This window comes from Harpia harpyja, chromosome W (assembly GCF_026419915.1).
Source record: "Harpia harpyja isolate bHarHar1 chromosome W, bHarHar1 primary haplotype, whole genome shotgun sequence".
Classification (NCBI taxonomy): domain Eukaryota; kingdom Metazoa; phylum Chordata; class Aves; order Accipitriformes; family Accipitridae; genus Harpia; species Harpia harpyja.
Window position 1 is genome coordinate 36,503,107 of NC_068968.1, and position 20,778 is coordinate 36,523,884.

Genomic DNA, 20,778 nt, shown 5'->3' on the forward strand with positions numbered 1-20,778 from the left:
CCTGACATATTTTCCCAATCTGCAATTTAAGTGTATAGTTCATTTTTTCTACCTTTCCACTTGACTGTGGTCTCTAAGGAGTATGAAGATCCCACATTATGGCTAAGTTTTTACTCAATTGTTTTATAACTTCAGCAACAAAATGTGGTCCTCTGAGGACATTCCTAAAGGGATACCGAACCTTGGGATAATTTCTTTGAAGATGATATAGAAGGAAGAATGTTGTGGTTTAAGCCCAGCTGGTAACAAAGCACCAGGCAGCGGCTCGCTCACTCCTCCCCCCCGGCCCCGGTGGGATGGGGAGGAGAAAATATAAAGAAAAGCTCGTGGGTCGAGACAAGGACAGGGAGGGATCACTCACCACTTATGGTCACGGTCAAAAGACAGGCTCAACTTGGGGAAGAAACAAAATCAATTTAATTTACTACAAATCAAATCAAAACAGGATAATGAGAAGTAAAACCAAACCTTAGAATACCTTCCCCCCACCCCTCCCTCCTTCCCGGCTCAACTCCACTCCCGGTTTTCTCTACCTCCTCCCCTCAGTGGCACAGGGGAACAGGGGATGGGGGTTGGGGTCAGTTCATCACACGTTGTCTCTGCCGCTCCTTCCTCCTCAGGGGGAGGACTCCTCACTCGGCCCCTGCTCCAGCATGGGGTCCCTCCCACAGGAGACAGTCCTTCACAAACTTCTCCAATGTGGGTCCTTCCCACGGGCTGCATTCCTTCACGAACTTCTCTGGCATGGATCTTTTCCGTGGGCCACAGATCTTCAGGCACAGGCTGTTCCAGCGCGGGCTTTCCCATGGAGTCATGGCCATCTTTGGGGGCATCCACCTGCTCTGGCATGGGCTACTCCACAGGCTGCAAGTGGGCATCTGCTCCACTGTTAACCTCCATGGGCTGCAGGGGGACAGCCTGCCATCTCATCACTGGCTGCAGGGGCATTACCTCCTCCGGTGCACCTCCTCCCCCTCCTTCTTCACTGACCTTGGTATCTGCATAGGTGTTTCTTTCACATTCCAATCTCCTCCCCCACTGTAGGTTTCCCCTTCTTAAATATGTTATCCCAGAGGCACTACCACTGTCACTGATTGGGTTGGCCTTGGTCAGAGGCAGGTCTGACTTGGAGCTGGGGAAGCATCTAGCAGCTTCTCACAGGAGCCACCCCTGCAGCCCCTCCCCTGCTACCAAAAACCCCACCACACAAAACCAAAACAAAGAAGTATTTGGCCAATGAACCAGTTTTGGTATTACTTCACTTGCAGTAAAGAACAAAGTTTCCTTTCGTGTGATTTCTCCAGATTGTCAAACGTCATTGCTCTGAACAAAATCCACCCTTAACACTTACTTGTACAGCAGCAGGATGGGCACAGTTGCTTTGGAGGTGCCTTCAGTTGGTGGTAAGCTTGAAAGTAGGAAACTTTGCATGAGTTTTCTAACCTATGTATCCCTAAATTAGCATAAAATATCATGAATGGGAAAGGCCCTATGACCCTTTCTTGTTTCACACTCATAGGGAAGAACTCAGACAGGAAAGCACTATTCTGTCCTCTGCCTTGCATATCTCAGCTGACAGCAACACTCTTAACCTCATGTAGAAATATGCAAATTATCAGAAAGCACTTGAAGATCTTTAGTGTTACCAACAGCTTGAATAAAATAAATTTGATCTGTTTTTAGTAAAATGCATGTTCATTGCTGCTACTCAACAGTAGGTGGCACTGGCAAATTTGGTCTTTGTTCTGCAGTTACCAGTTATAGAATAAAGCAAGGATTTGATTTGTTCCACTGCTTTCAAAAAAATTTGTTGTGAGCTTGCTACATGTAAACATTTGACATATCTGAAATAATCATAAAGAAGTTACTAATAGTCACTTTTCTCCCATATTTGAAAGCATTCCTTAACCATAATGTAATTCTGACATATTTTCAGTTCTCATATATTTGCAAAAATGATAGCACGCATACGTTAAGTATTTGTAAGCTCTTTCTGTAGGAGAGTCAAGGTTATGTGGTTAGTTGCTGTCACATGCTATTCTCTCTACTTTCTGATTGGATGTATTTGTGCAAAATCATTCCCCTAATTTCTATAAAAAGAAAATGAATTGACACAAGTGTGCAGAAACAGAATATAATAAGAATATGAGTCTGCTGAACTAAAGGCCATTTGATCTCAGATAAACCATTTATTGTTCTTTCAGTAAGTTCTAGTAAGAGACGCATACTCAAAATTCAATTACTTGGAAATTAGCGATGAGATTGTATTGGGTTTGCGTGGCAAGGTTTTGGTAGCAGGGGGGTTACAGGGGTGGCTTCTGTGAGAAGATGCTAGAAGCTTCCCCTATGCCCCATGGAGCCAATGCCAAGGCTGAGCCAATCAGCGATGGTGGTAGCATCTCTGTGATAACATATTTAAGAAGGGAAAAAAAGTTGTGGTGGGCACAGAAACTGCAGCCGGAGAGAGGAGCGAGAACATGTAAGAGAAACAACCCTGCAAGACACCAAGGTCAGTAAAGAAGGAGGGGGAGGAGGTGCTCCAGGTGCCAGAGCATAGATTCACCTGCAGCTCATGGTGAAGACCATGGTGAGGCAGGCTGTCCCCCTGCAGTCCATGGAGGTTAGTGGTGGAGCAGATATCCACCTGCAGCCCATGGAGGACACCACACTGGACCAGGTGGATGCCTGAAGGAGGCTGTGACCCTGTGGGAAGCCTGCACTGGAGCAGGCTCCTGGCAGGACCTGCGGATCTGTGGAGAGAGTAGCCCACGCTGGAGCAGGTTTTCTGGCAGGACTTGTGACCCCGTGGGGGACCCACGCTGGAGCAGTGTGCTCCTGAAGGACTGCATGCTGTGGAAGGGACCCATGCTGGAGCAGTTCATGAAGGTCTGTCTCCTGTGGGAAGGACCCATGTTGGAGAAGTTTGTGGAGGACTGTCTTCTGTGGGAGGGACCCCACGTTGGAGCAGGGGAAGAGCGTGAGGAGGAAAGAGCGGCAGAGACAATGCATAATGAACTGACCACAACCCCATTCCCTACCCCCCCTGTGCCACTTGGTGGGAGGAGGTAGAAAAATCAGGAGTGAAGTTGAGCCCAGGAAGAAGGGAGGGGTGGGGGGAAGGTGTTTTAAGATTTGGTTTTATTTCTCATTATCCTACTCTGATTTGATTGGTAATAAATTAAACTAATTTCCCCAAGTCAAGTTTGTTTTGCCTGTGATGGTATTTGTTGAGTGATCTCCCTGTCCTTATTGCGACCCACAAGCCTTTCGTTATATTTTCTCTCCCCTGTCCAGCTGAGGAGGGGAGTGATAGAGCGGCTTGGTGGGCACCTGTCATGTAGCCATGGTCAACCCACCACACTGTTTTAATAAGGACATGAACTTTTATCTCCTATCTTTCATTTGAAAGATCTTTTCATAAGGCTGGTTGTACTTATTTTTGCAACCTCCCTCTATCTCCTTTCTTGAAATGGTTCTACTTTTTTTCTAAATAACTTTATATTACATTGGGTTATAAGGAGAAAAGACAGAGAAAGAGAAAGTAATTGGGCATCCCTATAAGAGGCATAACCTTGCTTTTTCTTTACCACATCAACAAACTATGACTCTTATATGGAAAGTAATATTATCTCTCTGTTGGAAGTATTAGTCAGACTGGATAAGAGCGCTCCTCAAATAAGACCTCCAAATTAACAGAAGTTCCAGAAGGAGCTAATAAAATGTTCTGAAGGCCTGGAAATTGCCTTGTACTGAGAAAGTTAAGTTTGAATCAATCACAATAAAAACAGGTGAACAAGAAAGAGATTTTATATAGCAGAGTCTCACAAAAAAAATCATAAGGAGAGGCACTGCTTGGAAGGCAAAACCAGACAAATGGAAAAATTACAAAAACAAGGAACAAATTCTTCACAGTTAGCATAATTAACCATTGGACTAACTTAACCAGGAACCTGAGAGACTCTTCAACTGCAATACTTAACTCAAGGCTAGATGTCTTCCAAGTCATGTGCTCTAGCTCTAACAGAAGTTATAGGCTTGATGTGAAGCTTACTGGTTGAAGTTCCTTGGCTTGTGTTTTGCTGGAGGCCAAACAGGATTACCATAATGGTCTCTTTGAGCCTTGCATTCTACAAATATATGAAAATGCAGTCCATAATTTCACTGGTAATGCCAGATTTGCAAACTCAAATTCTTCCTTAAAACTGCCACTTGCACCTGATTTATTTATTTATTTATTTTCCCAGGGCTATTTTTTTGGATCTTCATTGTACAGAATGGTCATTAACTGTGATGCAAATGACAGTGTTTCCATGGAAACCTCTGTCCACTACAGAATATATTAGAGCAATTTTTGAACCATTTGTCCATTTGATTAATTATGTCTTTATGCTGAAGGCAACTTAGCTTGATTGTCTCATTATATATTAGAGAAGCTACTGCTCTTAACAAATGGAGTTATTGTTTTAGGTCTATTCATCTTGGTACATCCCTGAGAACTGATAGACATTTTAACAAGATGACTGTCCTTTAATGAGCTGCAGCTTATCAGAATTGTTTAGGGTTTCATGCTAGGCATAGACCATTGTCATAACAGCTTTAGTTATTATGACAATTAATAGGATGTCTATAGAAGAGCCTATAGAAGACACTGACCCTGGTTTTGATATCACATAGTTCGTAATTATCAGCTATATGTACACTATATGATAGACTCATAGATTCCAAAGATTTGAGATAATTTTCTGAAGAACTAGCTAGCTATTCAAGCACAAAGATGATACTTTCCCTAACCTTTTTAGTTGTTTTTCAGTAAAAACAGAAAACAAAACCCAGAAAACAAACAAAAAAAATCACAGAAAATATCAGCAAATAATAGTTTTCAGGTTTGCTTTCTTAGTAAATCGGAGACACTTCAGTTTTCTGTAGTTAGGTAACTTCCATCTCTATTATGATTTTTTTAAGCATTAATTCTACATATTACCAGTACTGAAAATCTACATGGAATATGACACAATTTGAACGGAATATGCATATCCTGGAAGGGAAAAAAATATTTTTCTATCCAATTATTATATAAATCTATAAAAAATTTACTCTAGCCCTTGCTCTGTCAGCTCAACATTTTCATAATTTTAGTACACACAACTGTCAGTGTGTTGTTTACATTAGTGAATAGCCAGCTCTAAAATGTAAACAGCTTTAGCAGCATGTGTCGTGGTTTAACCCCAGCCAGCAACTAAACACCACGCAGCCGCTCGCTCACTCCCCCCCCACCCAGTGGGATGGGGGAGAAAATCGGGAAAAGAAGCAAAACCCGTGGGTTGAGATAAGAACGGTTTAATAGAACAGAAAAGAAGAAACTAATAATGATAATGATAACACTAATAAAATGACAACAGTAATAATGAAAGGATTGGAATGTACAAATGATGCGCAGTGCAATTGCTCACCACCCGCCGACCGACACCCAGCCAGTCCCCCGAGCGGCGATTCCCCACCCCCCCACTTCCCCGTTCCTATACTAGATGGGAAGTCCCATGGTATGGAATACACCGTTGGCCAGTTTGGGTCAGGTGCCCTGGCTGTGTCCTGTGCCAACTTCTTGTGCCCCTCCAGCTTTCTCGCTGGCTGGGGATGAGAAGCTGAAAAATCCTTGACTTTAGTCTAAACACTACTGAGCAACAACTGAAAACATCAGTGTTATCAACATTCTTCACATACTGAACTCAAAACATAGCACTGTACCAGCTACTAGGAAGACAGTTAACTCTATCCCAGCTGAAACCAGGACAGCATGGGATTGCCAGGCACATACCTGTTTATTTCTGACAACAGGTTTCATATACTTTGAATAATAACAATGGAAATATTAGAAAAATATTTACAGTGCCATAGAATTTCTACTACAGAGATGTGCACATCTCAAAAGAGAAAATGGGAAACCAGAGTCAACAGAACAAGAACTGAGCTGCCTCTAACCAGAAGCTAATTATGAAAATCAAGATTGACTTTATACAATAATACTAAAAGGATTGGAATATACAAAACAAGTGATGCATAATGCAATTGCTCGCTGTCCTGGTTTCAGCTGGGATGATAGAGTTAATTGTCTTCCTAGTGGCTGGTATAGTGCTATGTTTTGAGTTCAGTATGTGAAGAATGTTGATAACACTGATGTTTTCAGTTGTTGCTAAGTAGTGTTTAGACTAAAAGTCAAGGATTTTTCAGCTTCTCATGCCCAGCCAGCAAGAAGGCTGGAGGGGCACAAGAAGTTGGGAGGGGACACAGCCAGGGCAGCTGACCCAAAGTGGCCAAAGGAATATTCCATACCATGTGATGCCAGATCTATTATATAAACTGGGGGAAATGGGGGTGGGGGGATCACCACTTGGGGACTAACTAGGCGTTGATCGGTGGGTGGTGAGCAATTGCATTATACATCACTTGTATATTCCAATCCTTTAATTATTACTATTGTCATTGTATTAGTGTTATCATTATCATTATTAGTTTCTACTTTTCTGTTCTATTAAACCGTTCTTATCTCAACCCAAGAGTTTTACTTCTTTTCCCGATTCTCTCCCCCATCCCACTGGGGGGGGGGGTGGAGTGAGTGAGCAGCTGCATGGTGCTTAGTTGCTGGCTGGGGTTAAACCACAACAGTCCATTTTGGCACCCAACGTGGGGCACGAGGGGTTGAGATAATGACAAGCCTAACCAGAGCTTGTTAAAACAAATTTGTTACAAGCATTTGTTATATTGGTCTAATAGCCGCTGGTCACTATGTTGATTTATGTGTTCTTAGAGTTGTTGCTCTCTGTTGCAGGGAACCATCTGGAGACGTGAGCCGAGTAACAACCGGACACCGATACGGTTAAAGTTGTTCTCCCTTTATCGCCCAAATAGCGTGCTTATATACCTTGTCAAGCTAAACATCAGCTGTCCACGCGCCATAAGCTAAAATAAAATTGGTTATATTAACTCTGTACACGCCCATAAACATAGGACACAATTGGTTATACTAACTAAAACATGCGAAACTTGTCTCAGTCTAATTGGTCAAGATAAACTGCTGAATTGAGGTTCTTCGTGCCAAGTTCCCTTTATTGTGGAATGCGCACCTGTGTTCTTCTAATTGGCATCTTTCTTTTTTTGTCTTCTTGTTTATTCTGTTCAAGGTCTTCTAAAGGCGTCTGGAATGCTTTTGCGACCGTTAGCTAAATATGTGTCCGCAACAGCTCTCGTTTTTAGAGTTCTGTTATGTATCACCTCACTTGCTGTATACAGTCCCTGTGCTGCTGCTTGTCATCTGTGGGAGGCAGATTAAGGTTTTTGCTTTGATGTATTGTGTAATACTGGCTTATGGTATGATAAAATTATCGGTCATGGGACTAATCCGGTATTTGCACTCAACTTTGTTGTCACCTCTATGCTTCGGGAGCCATCTGTGGGAAACTATTAATAATTACACCATTTACCTTTTCTCCTCGGAGTGCCAATCTATGGGGGAGACACATTTCTTCCCCTTTCCCTTCTCCTCCAGTCTAATTACAATGGCGTTTGAGAATTTTGAAAAATTTGAATACCCTCGGGATGTTGAAACCAGCATGGTCCTATTGCTAGGAACTACCATGCTCCTGAATGTGGTTCAGGTCTCGTTTAAGGTTAAACAACTGTTGAAGAAGATCACCCAGAGATCTGCCCCAAGGCTGGATAATTATGAGTGGCAGGGTGTGTGGGGTAGTATGGGCAAGTACCTAGGGTGGTGGGCACCTCCAGTGTTTTGGAACTTCACCCTTGAACAAGTGCAGAATCCTGAAAAACTAGTAAAGTATTTGGAAAAGGTATGCTGTCACCCCGACAGTTCCGGGGAGACACAAATCACTGCAACGTGCTGGGGCCTGGCCCATGCCTATTGAGCCCTGTTCAACACTCTTCAGTACCCTCAAGGGGAAGAGAAGGTCTCTGGATCTGACAACAAAGCGACAGGCACTGTGGCCCCTCCAAGCCCAGCAACAGGCACTGCAGCTACTCCAACCCCCGCAACAGGCACTGCGGCTGAATCAGCAACCCAACCCGAACCAGTATCAGTTGCCCCCATACAGAAGAAGAAATATACAAAAAAATCAGTTTGCTTAGCGAAGGAGGAAGATGAACCAGGGTCATCACGGGAACAGGAGGAAGAGGCAGAACCAGAGGTAATCACCCGATCCCTATCCCTGAGCGAGCTGTGGAACATGCAAAAAGATTTCAGCCGTCGTTCAGGTGAGCACATTATCACCTGGCTTCTCCGATGCTGGGACAATGGGGCCAGTAGCCTGGAATTAGAGGGCAGGGAAGCCAAGCAGCTGGGATCACTTGCCAGGGAAGGTGGCATTGACAAGGCAATTGGAAAAGGGACACCAGCCCTCAGCCTCTGGAGGTGACTCCTGTCAAGCGTGAAGGAAAGGTACCCCTTTAAGGAAGATGTTCTATGTCACCCAGGCAAGCGGACCACCATGGAGAGACGTATCCAATATCTGAGGGAATTAGCCGTGCTAGAGATGATTTATTATGACCCGGACAACCCACAATTACCCAGAGATCCAGACAAAGTCCCATGCGCACGACCCATGTGGCGGAAGTTTGTAGAGAGTGCACCATCGTCCTATGCCAAACCATTGGCAGTACTGACCTGGAAAGAAAAAGAGGCACCAACAGTGGATGAAATGGCTCGCGAAATTGGGCAATATGAAGAAACTGTCTCTTCCTCCCTACGAGCCTGCATCTCAGCTGTGGAAAAAATGTCCGAAAAGTCTGAAAAAATGATTGAACTAAGGGAAAAGTCGTACTCCCCACCTGTATGGACCAATGCCTCAGCTATAAGGAGTGACCGTTCCTCTGCCCAAGAGAGAGAATATAGAAGGTACACACCACGAGGTGCCCTGTGCTTTTTACCTATGTGATCACGGAGAGGACATGAGGAAATGGGATGGAAAACCTACCTCGGTCCTAGATGCACGGGTACATGAGTTGCGAGGAAAAACCACCACGAAAGGGGATTCTCCCAGGAAAAATGCCACTCCAGTTACCAAACAGAGTAGAAGGGCTGATTTTACTTCTGATCCTCTTGAAGGGACTTCTGAGTCAATTTTACGAGAAGTGTGTAATGGATACTCTAACCAGGATTAGAGGGGCCCTGCCTCCAGCCAGGTGGAGGAAAGGGATAACCGGGTCTATTGGACTGTGTGGATTCAATGGCCTGGCACATTTGTCCGACAGGAGTACAAGGCTCTAGTAGACACCGGTGCACAGTGTAGTCTAATGCCATCAAGGTATAAAAAAGGGGCAGAACCCATCTGTATTTCTGGTGTGACAGGGGGATCCCAAGAGTTAACTGTATTGGAGGCTGAAGTGAGTCTAACTGGGAATGAGTGGCAGAAACACCCCATTGTGACTGGTCCAGAGGCCCCGTGCATCCTTGGCATAGACTATCTCAGGAGAGGGTATTTTAAGGACCCAAAAGGGTACCGTTGGGCCTTTGGTATAGCTGCCTTGGAGGCAGACGGAATTAAACAGCTGTCTACCCTGCCTGGTCTCTCTCAAGACCCTTTGATTGTGGGGATGCTGAGGGCTGAAGAACAACAAGTGCCACTTGCTACCACAATGGTGCACCAGCGGCAATATCGCACCAACTGAGACTCCCTGGTCACATGCGGAAACAGACTCCACAATCAGTGAGATTGTAAAGTAGGTATGTTCATTCAGCACTGGGCAGCACGGGGGGTAGTCCCACCAAAGTCGTGCGTGCCCGACTTGGCAGTTTGTCTCAAGTTTATACAGTCAGGTGTTACATATTCACAATACGCCTATACATATGCATGACCTATCCCCGCTTCATATTAAAATTAGCTCCGAGAGGTCATTTCCATAGTCTCCTCTCAACTGCGCTTGCGCAGTGCCTCTTTATGGTGGTTGTCTGGTGGTCACAGAGATGAAGATAGATGACTTCTCTTCGTCACCACTAGTAACCTCTTTTCTTGCGCAGGCTCAGTGGTTTCTTGGTATTCACCCAAGCCGCAAGACCAGTCTTGGCTGGCTCTTGGGGCCAGCTCCTGCTTCTTATCAGGAGCTGTCTTTACCTCATTGGCTGGTTCTTGGGGCCAGCTCTTCTTGTCAAGGACTGTCTCTGCCTCAGCTAATTTCAACAATGTAAGTGCTAAACATCATCTTTCATCCCCCTTTTTTATGTCTACTGAGATTCTTTTGACTCCCCTTGTTTCAGTCCCCCCTTTTCCAGAAAATAGTAAATTCTTTTACTATATCTAATCCTAGTACTTCTAATACATTGTTTCCCTATCTAGCATCCTCTCAAAGTATTTGTTGGTCTCGAGTTTTCGTCGTAACTGATTCTTCTTCCATTCACTCTAAGAGTCTCCTGTACTCTTACAGCACCAAAAGCCACATTGAACCACTATGCAAAGGACCACAGACAAGAGAATGATGATTATTATAGTGACAAACAATTGCTTCAACCATGCCAAATTTGGCAACCAGGAGGTTAATTTTTCTAATATGCCTGTCAAGCCCCAAGTAGTGTCATCTTGGGAAGCTTCATGTAGTATTTTAGTCTTTTCCCATATCTCTTCAAGATCTGTTTCAATTTGTTGGTTTTGATTGATATAGGTACAGCAAGTTTGGTTTATAACTACACATAAGCCCCCTTCCTTTGCTAAAAGCATGTCCAATCCCATTCTATTTTGGAGTACTACTTTACTTAGGGATTGTATTTCCAGTTGCAGCCCTTGAATCGCATCAGTTGTAGCATTTTCTATAATCTCTAATGTAGCAGATATATTCACGATGGCTTTCTCCAATTCGCTTACCCCTAAAGAGGGGATTAACCATCGGACAAAACTATGGTACCCAGTACCTCGAATAATTAGTGGGTTTTCAGTCCATTTTACACGGAGCCAAGGTGTTCTCAAAAACCCTCGGGGAGGCAAAGCTCCCTCAAATATACTGGTCTGAGGTGTAAGGTACCCCCGAACACAGTGTCCCTTCCAGTTCTGGGGTAAACTCTTTCTGGCCCTGCCATCCCCACAGAGCCACCAGTATCCAGGCCCTATGTTGCATCTTGGACCGAGATGCGGCTCCCTTCTGTCTTGTCCTCGCCCCCTCTTTCCTGGCCCCCTCTTTGGTTTCCGGATATAATAGAAACTGATAGTTAAGTTCAGTCCAAGACGTTCTAATTTTCCTTTATCAAAAGTTCCCAGATTTTCCGCAAGGCTACAATTGTCCATGTCTCCCCAAATATTATCAGTAATATTTAAGCAACGGCTGGTAATTAAGACCTCTTTAGGGTCAGGTACCTCCAGATCAAAGCTGGGTCCCCGCTGGGTATTTCCCTTTCCATAAGGGCATGATCCATTCCTGTCTGGCCCGTCCTTAGTAAGAGATGTCCAATTTGTGGTTGGGACTCCTAAAAAGGGGAGTTCCATGTTCCCCCGAGGAAGGGGATTGCATACCCAACAGTCTGATAAATTTAGTACTTTCGAGATACTCTCTGTTATATTTAAATAAGTATTTCGATCCCAAGCCTGCCCCTTGGGCAAGGTCCAACTCAGGAGCGTATCAATCAATGTCTCACAAATTTGAGCTTCAAAGGTCCCTTTTCTTGTGAAGTCCATTGTCCTTTGGGTGCTTTCTTCACCCTAGTGTGATGGATCCAGGCACTCTGTTCCTTGATCCTAATGGCGGTGAAGGAGGTAAGTAATACTTGAAATGGTCCTTCCCACTGCGGCTCCAGAGTTTTTTCTGTGAGACTTTATATACACATAATCTCCTGGTTGTGTATTATGTACAGGCCCATCCAAACCTCTCCCTCGAGTCCCTACCACATGCTTCCTGATTTTATTAAGTTGCTTACCTAATGCTACCATGTAAGAAGTCATAATTTCATCCCCCGCTTGTACAGACACCCCTCTCTGTATCCCATAGGGTTGTCCATACAGGATTTCAAAGGGGCTCAGTCCTTCTTTCGCCCTTGGTCTTGTTCGTATACGCAGAAGGGCTAAAGGGAGAGACTGAGGCCATGTCAGATTTGCTTCTTGTCCTAATTTCACAATTTGCTGTTTGATTAAGTGGTTCATTTTTTCCACTTGACCACTCGACTGGGGGTGATATGGAGTATGAAGCTGCCAATCTATACCCAAATGGCAGCTAATTTGTTGTACTATTTTTGAGACAAAATGTGGTCCTCTGTCAGAGGATATGGTTGCTGGAACCCCAAAACGTGGTATTATCTCTTGCACTATATTTTAGTTACCTCCCGAGCTTTAGCCGTTCTTGTGGGGAATGCTTCTGGCCAACCTGAAAAGGTATCAGTTAATACCAATAAATATCGATACCCCCCTTTTCTTGGAAGTTCTGTAAAATCAATTTGCCATTGTTGTCCAGGCCCATTGCCTTTTCCAATCTGGCCCATTTCCGGCTTGGGGGTATTCTTAGGATTAGTCTGGAGGCAAAGATCGCATTGTTGAGTCACCTGTCTCACCGTGGTGTATAAATTTCTAGCCACAATTTCTCTTATCAAATGTTTATACAGAGCCTCTGTCCCCCAATGTCTTTTCCTATGCTCCTCCCGTATCAAATGCCATAATAAGCAAGAGGGAACGATTAGCTTTCCCTGTGGGGTATGAGCCCACCCCTCTTCATTATATGACCCTTCTAAATCTGTAATGAGCTTCTGATCTTCCTTGGTGTATTCTGGCTTACCTTCTAGGGAAATCTGCCTATCAGGAATTAAGGCCCCTTCTATTTTTACCTTTGTTTTGGCCACTTGTTTTGCCTCTCTGTCTGCCAGCTCATTCCCTCTTTCCAAATCTGAGCTCACTTTCTGGTGTGCCTTAATATGCATAATTGCTACTTTCTTAGGGAGCTGGACAGCTTCCAGTAACTTCAGAATTTCTTCTGCGTGTTTGATATTTTTCCCTTGAGAACTCAATAGTCCTCTCTCCTTCCAAATTGCTCCATGTGCGTGTACAACTCCAAAGGCATATTTTGAGTCTGTATAAATGTTCACAACTTTGCCCTGGGCCAATTCCAGGACGCGGGTTAGAGCAATTATTTCTGCCTTCTGTGCAGAGGTGTTCATGGGCAAAACCCCTGATTCTATTACCTCTTGGCTGGTGGTGACGGCGTACCCTGCATGTCGATTACCATTTAGAACGTAACTGCTTCTGTCTGTGAACCAAGTTTCCCCGTTTTCCATGGGGCTGTCTTTCAGGTCTGGGCGACTGGCGTTCGATGGTTTCCAAGCAGTCATGATGTACCGGTTCTCCTGTGTTTCCGCTGAGAAAAGAAGCTGGGTTGACAATGTTAGTGACTACAATCTCCACATCATCCTGCTCTACCAATGTAGATTGATATCTCAGGAATCTTTGCGGAGAGAGCCAACGTCCACCCTTTGCTTCCAGTACTGCTGATACTGCATGAGACACCAAAACAGTCATTTTCTGGCCCAGAGTAAACTTTCGGGCTTCCTGTATGTTCAGTATCACAGCTGCAACTGCCCGCAGGCATCCAGGCCAACCTTTTGCAGTCATGTCTAACTGCTTAGAGAGGTAGGCAACTGCCCGTTGATATGGACCCAGGTTTTGTGCTAATATTCCCAGGGCAATGCCCTGCTTCTCGTGGGAGTAAAGAAGAAACGGCTTGCTTACATCTGGGAGTCCTAAGGCCGGGGCTGACATCAAAGCCTTTTTCAGTAGCTCAAAGGCTCGTTCGGTCTCCTTGTTCCACTCAAGGTGTTTCTGCTCAGTGGCTGTCAGCACATACAGTGGTTTAACAAGCAATCCATAATTATAGATCCACAATCGGCACCACCCCATCATTCCCAGAAAAGTCCGTAACTCTTTTACTGTCTGAGGTCTCTGAGTTTGACATATTGTCTCTTTACGGGCCTCTCCCAAAGTTCTTTGTCCTGCACTAATTTCATAGCCCAAATAATTCACTTTGCATTGCATTACTTGGGCTTTCTTCTTGGATACCCGGTACCCCTGGAGTCCCAGGAAATTCAACAAACTCACTGTCCATGTCATACAATCTTTCTCTGTTTTGGTAGCAATCAGGATATCATCCACATACTGCAACAGCTTTCCCTCCTCAGACGGGGCTTCCCAGGATTCTAAGTCTTTCGCAAGCTGATTGCCAAAAATGGTAGGACTATTCTTAAATCCTTGTGGCAACACCGTCCAAGTGAGCTGGGTCTTTCGACCACTCTTGGGGTTTTCCCATTCAAATGCAAATAATTTTTGGCTGGCTTCATGGAGAGGGAGGCAAAAGAAAGCATCCTTCAAATCTAAAACAGTAAAGCAAGTCAATTCAGGTGTTAATACGGTCAACAGGGTATATGGGTTTGCCACTACCGGGTAAAGATCTTCAGTTATCTTATTCACCGCCCGTAAGTCTTGGACCACCCGATATGTCCCATCGGGCTTCCGAACAGGTAATATAGGGGTATTGAATTCAGACTCACACTCTTTTATTAATCCCAACTGCAAAAATTTTTCTATCACCGGCCGGATTCCTTCTCTGTCTTCCTTCTTTAGGGGATATTGTTTAATTCTTACTGGCTTTTGGCCTTCCTTGATCCTAACTTCAACAGGTGGAGCACTTTTCGATCTCCCAGGTGCATCGGTAGCCCATACCCCAGGGTACACTTGGTTTAAGATGTCCTCGTTAATGCTTCCTTCTAGGGGGAGACTGGTTAAGGTTAGGCTCAATATTTGAATATATTGTTGATCTTTTACCTCCAGAGTAGTTTCTCCCATTTCAAATACAATTTTTGCTCCCAATTGTTCCAACAAGTCCCTTCCCAAAAGTGCCTTTGGGGAGTTGGGCATATATAAAAATTTATGAATGCGCCAGTGCTTTCCTAATTTATATTTTAAAGGTTTACAAAAATATGCCTTTTCACTTTGGCCACTCGCTCCTTTCACCATGACATAATCATCTCCCAGGGGCATCAAAGCTTGATTCAGTACCGAGTATGTTCCTCCTGTATCTACCAAAAATACTACCTCTTGTTGTGTTTTCCCTAGCTTAATTATAACCAGTGGATCCGCTAGGGTAGATTCCCCAGGTTCCCGTCAATCTCCCTTCACATGGGCTACCGTTCTTCCTGTTTGAGCCCTCTGATCCTCTTTCTTGTTCTTTGGGCATTCCTTTTTCCAATGACTGAATTTCTTACACAAAGCACACTGATCCTTGCCCAGTTGGGGCAAGTCTCGTCTAGGCCCTCTTCCTCTTTCTTCCTGGATAACAGCCATTAATTTCCTTTGCCCTTGCCTATATCCTTCCTCTCTGTTACTAAATACTCTCCATGCTTCATCCAACAATATTTCTAAATTCCTACCCTCTGTAGGGCGTAATTTCTGAAGTTTGCGCCTTATGTCCCCTGTAGATTGACCCAAAAACAGGGAGACCAATTGTTGTACTCCTACCTCTGACCCAGGGTCCAGCGGTGTGCTGCGGCACATTACATCCCTCAGTTGATCCAGGAATTCGAATGGAGACTCGGAAGGACTCTGTTTAACTGCATATAAAGCTGACCAATTTATAGTTTTGGGGATTGCTCTCTCCATTCCTTTTGTAATCCAATCCTGATACCCCTGCAATCTTTCCATATGTGCAGATCTATTAACGTCCCACTTTGGGTCTTGGAGAGGGAAATATTCCTTAATGTCCCCTCCTGTAATCTTATAATGATCTTCAGCAAGGTTCCCTGCTGTTTTTAAAATCAGCTGTTTCTCTGTCTCAGTCATGTATTCCAATAATAGCTGTATATCCTTCCAATCAGGGTTATGCTGTTTTACAATAAATTGGAAATGCTTAGTTACACTTACCGGATCACTCCTATAATCTTTTGCAACCTTTTTCCATTCCCCTAGGTCAGCAGTAGAAAAGGGTACTTTGATTAACATCGTCCCACCATCCGGCCCCACCGCCTCTCGGAGAGGTGCTTGTAAAGCTGTTGAGGTAGTTTTCTTCCTAGTACGGGAAGATACAGGGCTGTCCGGGGGGGTTGGAGTTCTATCCGAGTCTGCATCCTGTTCCTGTGGTCGAGGGGGAGGCTTAAACAAATCAGTTAGACCTTGTTCTGGTGCCTGATGAATTTTATTTGTCTTTGTACATCTTTGTCCAATACTATATGCTGAACAACACCGCCTCAGTTTACCTCTAAACTCCTTGTTGTTCTCTCGCTCAAGTGCAAGCACCATGGGGTCCTGTGGGGGTACCATTCCACAGTCCCTTTGCCACTCCGGATGGTTTCGGAGGGTGAAAAACATGTCTGCATACGAAACCTCATCCCATTTTCCTTCTCTCCTTAAAAACAGCATTATTTGTAATAGAATATTATAATCTATTGACCCATTAAGTGGCCACTTAGCATCACCTTCTAACTTATACAACGGCCACCATTGATTGCAATATTTAATAAGGTTCTTTTTATTTTCCATACCTCCGGTCCCAACAATATCTTTCCAGTGGGCAATTACACAACCCAGAGGACGTAATGGTCAGCAGCGTTCAGTCAGCGGCGAGGCCAGCAGAGGCAACGGTAAGTCGGCGGCTAAGCGCTAGATTGAGGCGGACAGGGAGGTTCCCGAGGCCCGGGAGCGCCGGGGAAGGGCAGAGGGACCCGGCCGGAGCCGGCGGCTCTCGCGGGAGAGGCTGACGCGGCGTGGGGGTTGCCAGGGGCAACCGCGGGAGATTTGAACGCCCCTGAGGAGCGCCGGCGACCAGGAGCGCCGGCGAACAGGGCGTGGCGCGGCAGTTTGCGCGGTAGGGCGCAGCCCCCAACTCTTCCCAGCTCGAGAAGGCTGCTCAAGGGGTGGGTGTCGGCCCAGAGGGAGACCCAGGTATGGTTGCCACTCGGGGGAAAGCCATTGTTAGGAAAAATATGGCAACGCAGACAGAGGTCCCACGTACACATGCAGCTGTCCAGGTCTCCGGCTGCAGGGAGTGCCTGAGTCTATCAGAAATGATGGAGGTCAGCGGGGACACCTCTTGTGTGAGGTGTGACCAGGTGAGTGATTTGCTCAGCCTGGTGGTAGAGCTGAAGGAGGAAGTGGAAAGGTTGAGGAGTATCAGGGAGTGTGAGAGGGAGATAGATTGGTGGGCCCACACCCTACCATCCCTGAGGCAGGGGCAGCAGATGGAGGCTCCGCAAGAAGCGGAGGTTCCCCTGCCCTCCTGCCACCAGGCAGGAGGGGACCTAAGAGATGGAGGGGAATGGATACAGGTCCCTGCTCGGGGAGGCAGGCGAATCCGCTCCCGGTCTCCCTCACCTTCCCAGTTGCCCCTACTCAACAGGTATGGGGCTCTGGAACTTGAGGACCAGGCCAGTGAAGATCAGGGTGTAGATGAAGCCCTATCTAGGGAGGTGCCTAAGCCCAGTTGGGCATCCCCACGCATTCTCACATCCTCAGAAAAAAGAAAAAGGACGGTAATCGTCATAGGCTACTCCCTCTTAAGGGGGACAGAGGGCCCAATATGCAGACCTGACCCATCCCACAGGGAAGTCTGCTGCCTCCCTGGGGCCCGGGTAAAAGACATTACCAGGAAACTCCCTGGTCTGGTTCGGACCTCTGATTATTACCCATTGCTAGTTGTGCAGGTTGGCAGTGATGAGATTGCAGAGAGGAATCCAAAGGCAATCAAAAGGGATTTCAGGGCACTGGGACGATTAGTAGAAAGATCGGGAGCACAGGTAGTGTTTTCCTCAATCCCTTCAGTGGCAGGGAAATACACTGAAAGGAACAGGAAAACACACCTGGTCAATACGTGGCTCAGAGGCTGGTGCCATAGGTGGAATTTTGGGTTTTTTGATCATGGGGAGACTTACACAGCACCGGGCTTGCTAGCGACAGATGGTGTCCAGCTGTCTCAAAGGGGTAAGAGAATCCTTGCTCATGAGATGGCAGGGCTCATAGAAAGGGCTTTAAACTAGGTTCGAAGGGGGCAAGGGATAAAACTAGGTGCACCAGAGATGAGCCTGGGGGCAGCGTGCCGATGTTAGGGGTGGATTCGATGACCCAGCTCAAATGCATCTATGCCAACGCACGCAGCATGGGCAATAAACAGGAGGAGCTGGAAGCCATTGTGCAGCAGGATAGATATGACTTAGTCACCATCACGGAAACATGGTGGGATGACTCCCATGACTGGAGTGCTGCAATGGATGGCTACAAGCTCTTCAGAAGGGACAGGCAAGGTAGAAGAGGTGGTGGGGTGGCTCTTTATGTTAGGGAATGTTTTGACTGTTCAGAGCTACACGATTCTGATGACAAGGTGGAGTGCTTATGGGTGAGGATGAGAGGGAAAGCCAATAAGACATATTGTGCTGGGAGTCTGTTATAGACCGCCTGACCAGGTTGAAGAGACGGATGAATCGTTCTACAAGCGGCTGGCAGTAGTCTCAGAATCGTGTGCCCTTGTCCTTGTGGGGGACTTTAACTTTCCAGACATCTGCTGGAAATACAACACAGCAGTGAGTAAACAATCTAGGAGGTTCCTGGAGTGTGTGGAAGATAACTTCTTGACACAGCTGGTGGGTGAGCCAACCAGGGGAGGAGCCTTGCTAGACCTGTTGTTTACGAACAGGGAAGGACTGGTGGGAGGTGTGATGGTTGGAGGCCGTCTTGGGCTTAGCGACCATGAAATGGTAGAATTTTCAATTCTTGGTGAGGCAAAGAAGGTGGTCAGCAAAACCACCACTATGGACTTCCGGAGGGCTAACTTTGGCCTCTTCAAGGCACTGGTTGAGAAAGTCCCTTGGGAGACGGTCCTGAAGGGCAAAGGGGTCCAGGAGGGATGGACATTCTTTAAAAAGGAAATCTTAATGGCTCAGGACCAGGCTATTCCCATGTGCCGCAAGTCAAACCGCCGAGGAAAACGACCGGCCTGGCTGAATGGGGAGCTTTTGCTAGGACTTAAGAAAAAAAGGAGAGTTTATAATCTCTGGAGGAAAGGGCGGGCAACTTGGGAGGAGTACAGGGATCTTGTTAGATCATACAGAGAGAAAATTAGAAAGGCGAAAGCTCAGCTAGAACTAAATCTGGCCACTATCGTAAGGGACAACAAAAAATGTTTTTACAAATATGTTAACAGTAAAAAGAATCCCAAGGAGAATATCTTTCCTTTAATGGATACAGAAGGGAACGTAGCAACCAGTGATGAGGAAAAGGCCGAGGTACTTAATGCCTTCTTTGCCTCAGTCTTTAATAGTGAGTCCAATCATCCTCAGGGTACTCCACCTCATGAGCTGGAAGGTAAGGATGAAGAGCATAACATACCCCCCTTAATCCAGGAGGAATTAGTTAGGGACCTGTTACGCCATCTGGACACTCACAAATCTATGGGACCTGATGGGATCCATCCAAGAGTACTGAGGGAACTGGCAGAGGTCCTTGCCAAGCCACTCTCGATCATCTATCAGGGTTCCTGGTCAACAGGGGAGGTCCCAGAGGACTGGAGGCTTGCCAATGTGACTCCCATTTATAAGAAGGGTCGGAGGGAGGATCCGGGGAACTACAGGCCTGTCATCCTGACCTCGGTACCGGGGAAGATTATGGAACGGTTTGTCTTGAGAGCACTCACACGGCAGCTCCAGGATAAGAGGGGGATCAGGCCCAGTCAGCATGGGTTTACGAAAGGCAGGTCCTGCTTGACCAACCTGATCTCCTTCTATGACCAGGTGACCCGCCTAGTGGATGAGGGAAAGGCTGTCGATGTTATTTTCCTAGACTTCAGCAAGGCCTTTGACACTGTCTCTCATGGCATACTCCTTGAGAAGCTGGCGTCTCGTGGCCTGGATAAGTGCACTATTCACTGGGTGAAAAACTGGCTGGATGGCCGAGCCCAGAGGGTAGTGGTGAATGGGGTGAAATCCAGTTGGCGGCAGGTCGCACGTGGTGTTCCCCAGGGCTCGGTGTTGGGCCCTGTTCTGTTTAATATCTTTATTGATGATTTGGATGAGGGGATTGAGTGCACCCTCAGCAAGTTTGCAGACGACACCAAGTTGGGAGGCAGGGTTGATCTGCTTGAGGGTAGGGAGGCTCTACAAAGAGATCTGGACAGGCTGGATCGATGGGCTGAGGCCAATTGTATGAAGTTTAACACGGCCAAGTGTCGGGTCCTGCACTTCGGTCACGGCAACCCCATGCAGCGCTACAGGCTTGGGGAAGAGTGGCTGGAAAGCTGCCCAGCAGAGAAAGACCTGGGGGTGCTGGTTGACAGCTGGCTGAATATGAGCCAGCAGTGTGCCCAGGTGGCCAAGAAGGCCAATCGCATCCTAGCCTGTATCAGGAACAGTGTGGCCAGCAGGAACAGGGAGGTGGTTGTTCCCCTGTACTCGGCACTGGTGAGGCCGCACCTCGAGTACTGTGTTCACTTTTGGGCCCCTCACTACAGGAAAGACATTGAGCTGCTTGAGCGTGTCCAGAGAAGGGCAACCAAGTTGGTGAGGGGCCTTGAGCACAAGTCTTATGAGGAGCGGCTGAGGGATCTGGGGTTGTTCAGTCTAGAAAAGAGGAGGCTGAGGGGAGACCTTATCGCTCTCTACAACTACCTGAAAGGGGGTTGTAGTGAGGTGGGTGTTGGTCTCTTCTGTCAGGTGTCTGGAGATAGGACAAGAGGAAATGGCCTCAAGTTGAGGCAAGGGAGATTTAGGTTAGATATTAGGAAAAATTTTTTTACTGAGAGGGTTGTCAAACATTGGAATGGGCTGCCCAG

The 20,778-nt window shown here is 46.2% G+C and overlaps 2 protein-coding genes across 3 annotated transcripts in view; one reads left to right on the plus strand and one right to left on the minus strand.

Moving 5' to 3' along the window:
• The window catches only part of LOC128136242 (AN1-type zinc finger protein 5-like), a 258,027-nt gene that overhangs the window by 35,988 nt on the left and 201,261 nt on the right, over nt 1–20,778 (plus strand). The gene's annotated exons all lie outside the window — the stretch shown is intronic.
• On the minus strand, nt 14,149–16,369 carry LOC128136245 (uncharacterized). 2 transcript variants are annotated; one of them, XM_052775502.1, is made up of 3 exons: nt 15,888–16,369; nt 15,486–15,653; nt 14,149–14,341 (listed from the first exon to the last, which is right to left on the minus strand). In XM_052775502.1, exons 1-3 carry the CDS (start codon nt 16,329–16,331, stop codon nt 14,336–14,338), a joined length of 618 nt encoding a protein of 205 aa, XP_052631462.1. In that variant the 5' UTR covers nt 16,332–16,369; the 3' UTR covers nt 14,149–14,335. The 2 variants fall into 2 exon arrangements, with proteins under 2 accessions (XP_052631462.1, XP_052631464.1); XM_052775504.1 differs by lacking the exon at nt 14,149–14,341 and having other exon boundaries at nt 15,243–15,589.

What these genes read in the sequence shown, in the direction of transcription:
- LOC128136245 (XM_052775502.1), bottom strand. Translation starts at nt 16,331, where the DNA reads ATGTTTTTCACCCTCCGAAACCATCCGGAGTGGCAAAGGGACTGTGGA. An exon ending in AAGATTATAGGAGTGATCCG is followed by an intron (nt 15,654 to 15,887) that starts GTAAGTGTAACT and finishes GAAAGATTGCAG; the next exon opens with GGGTATCAGGATTGGATTAC.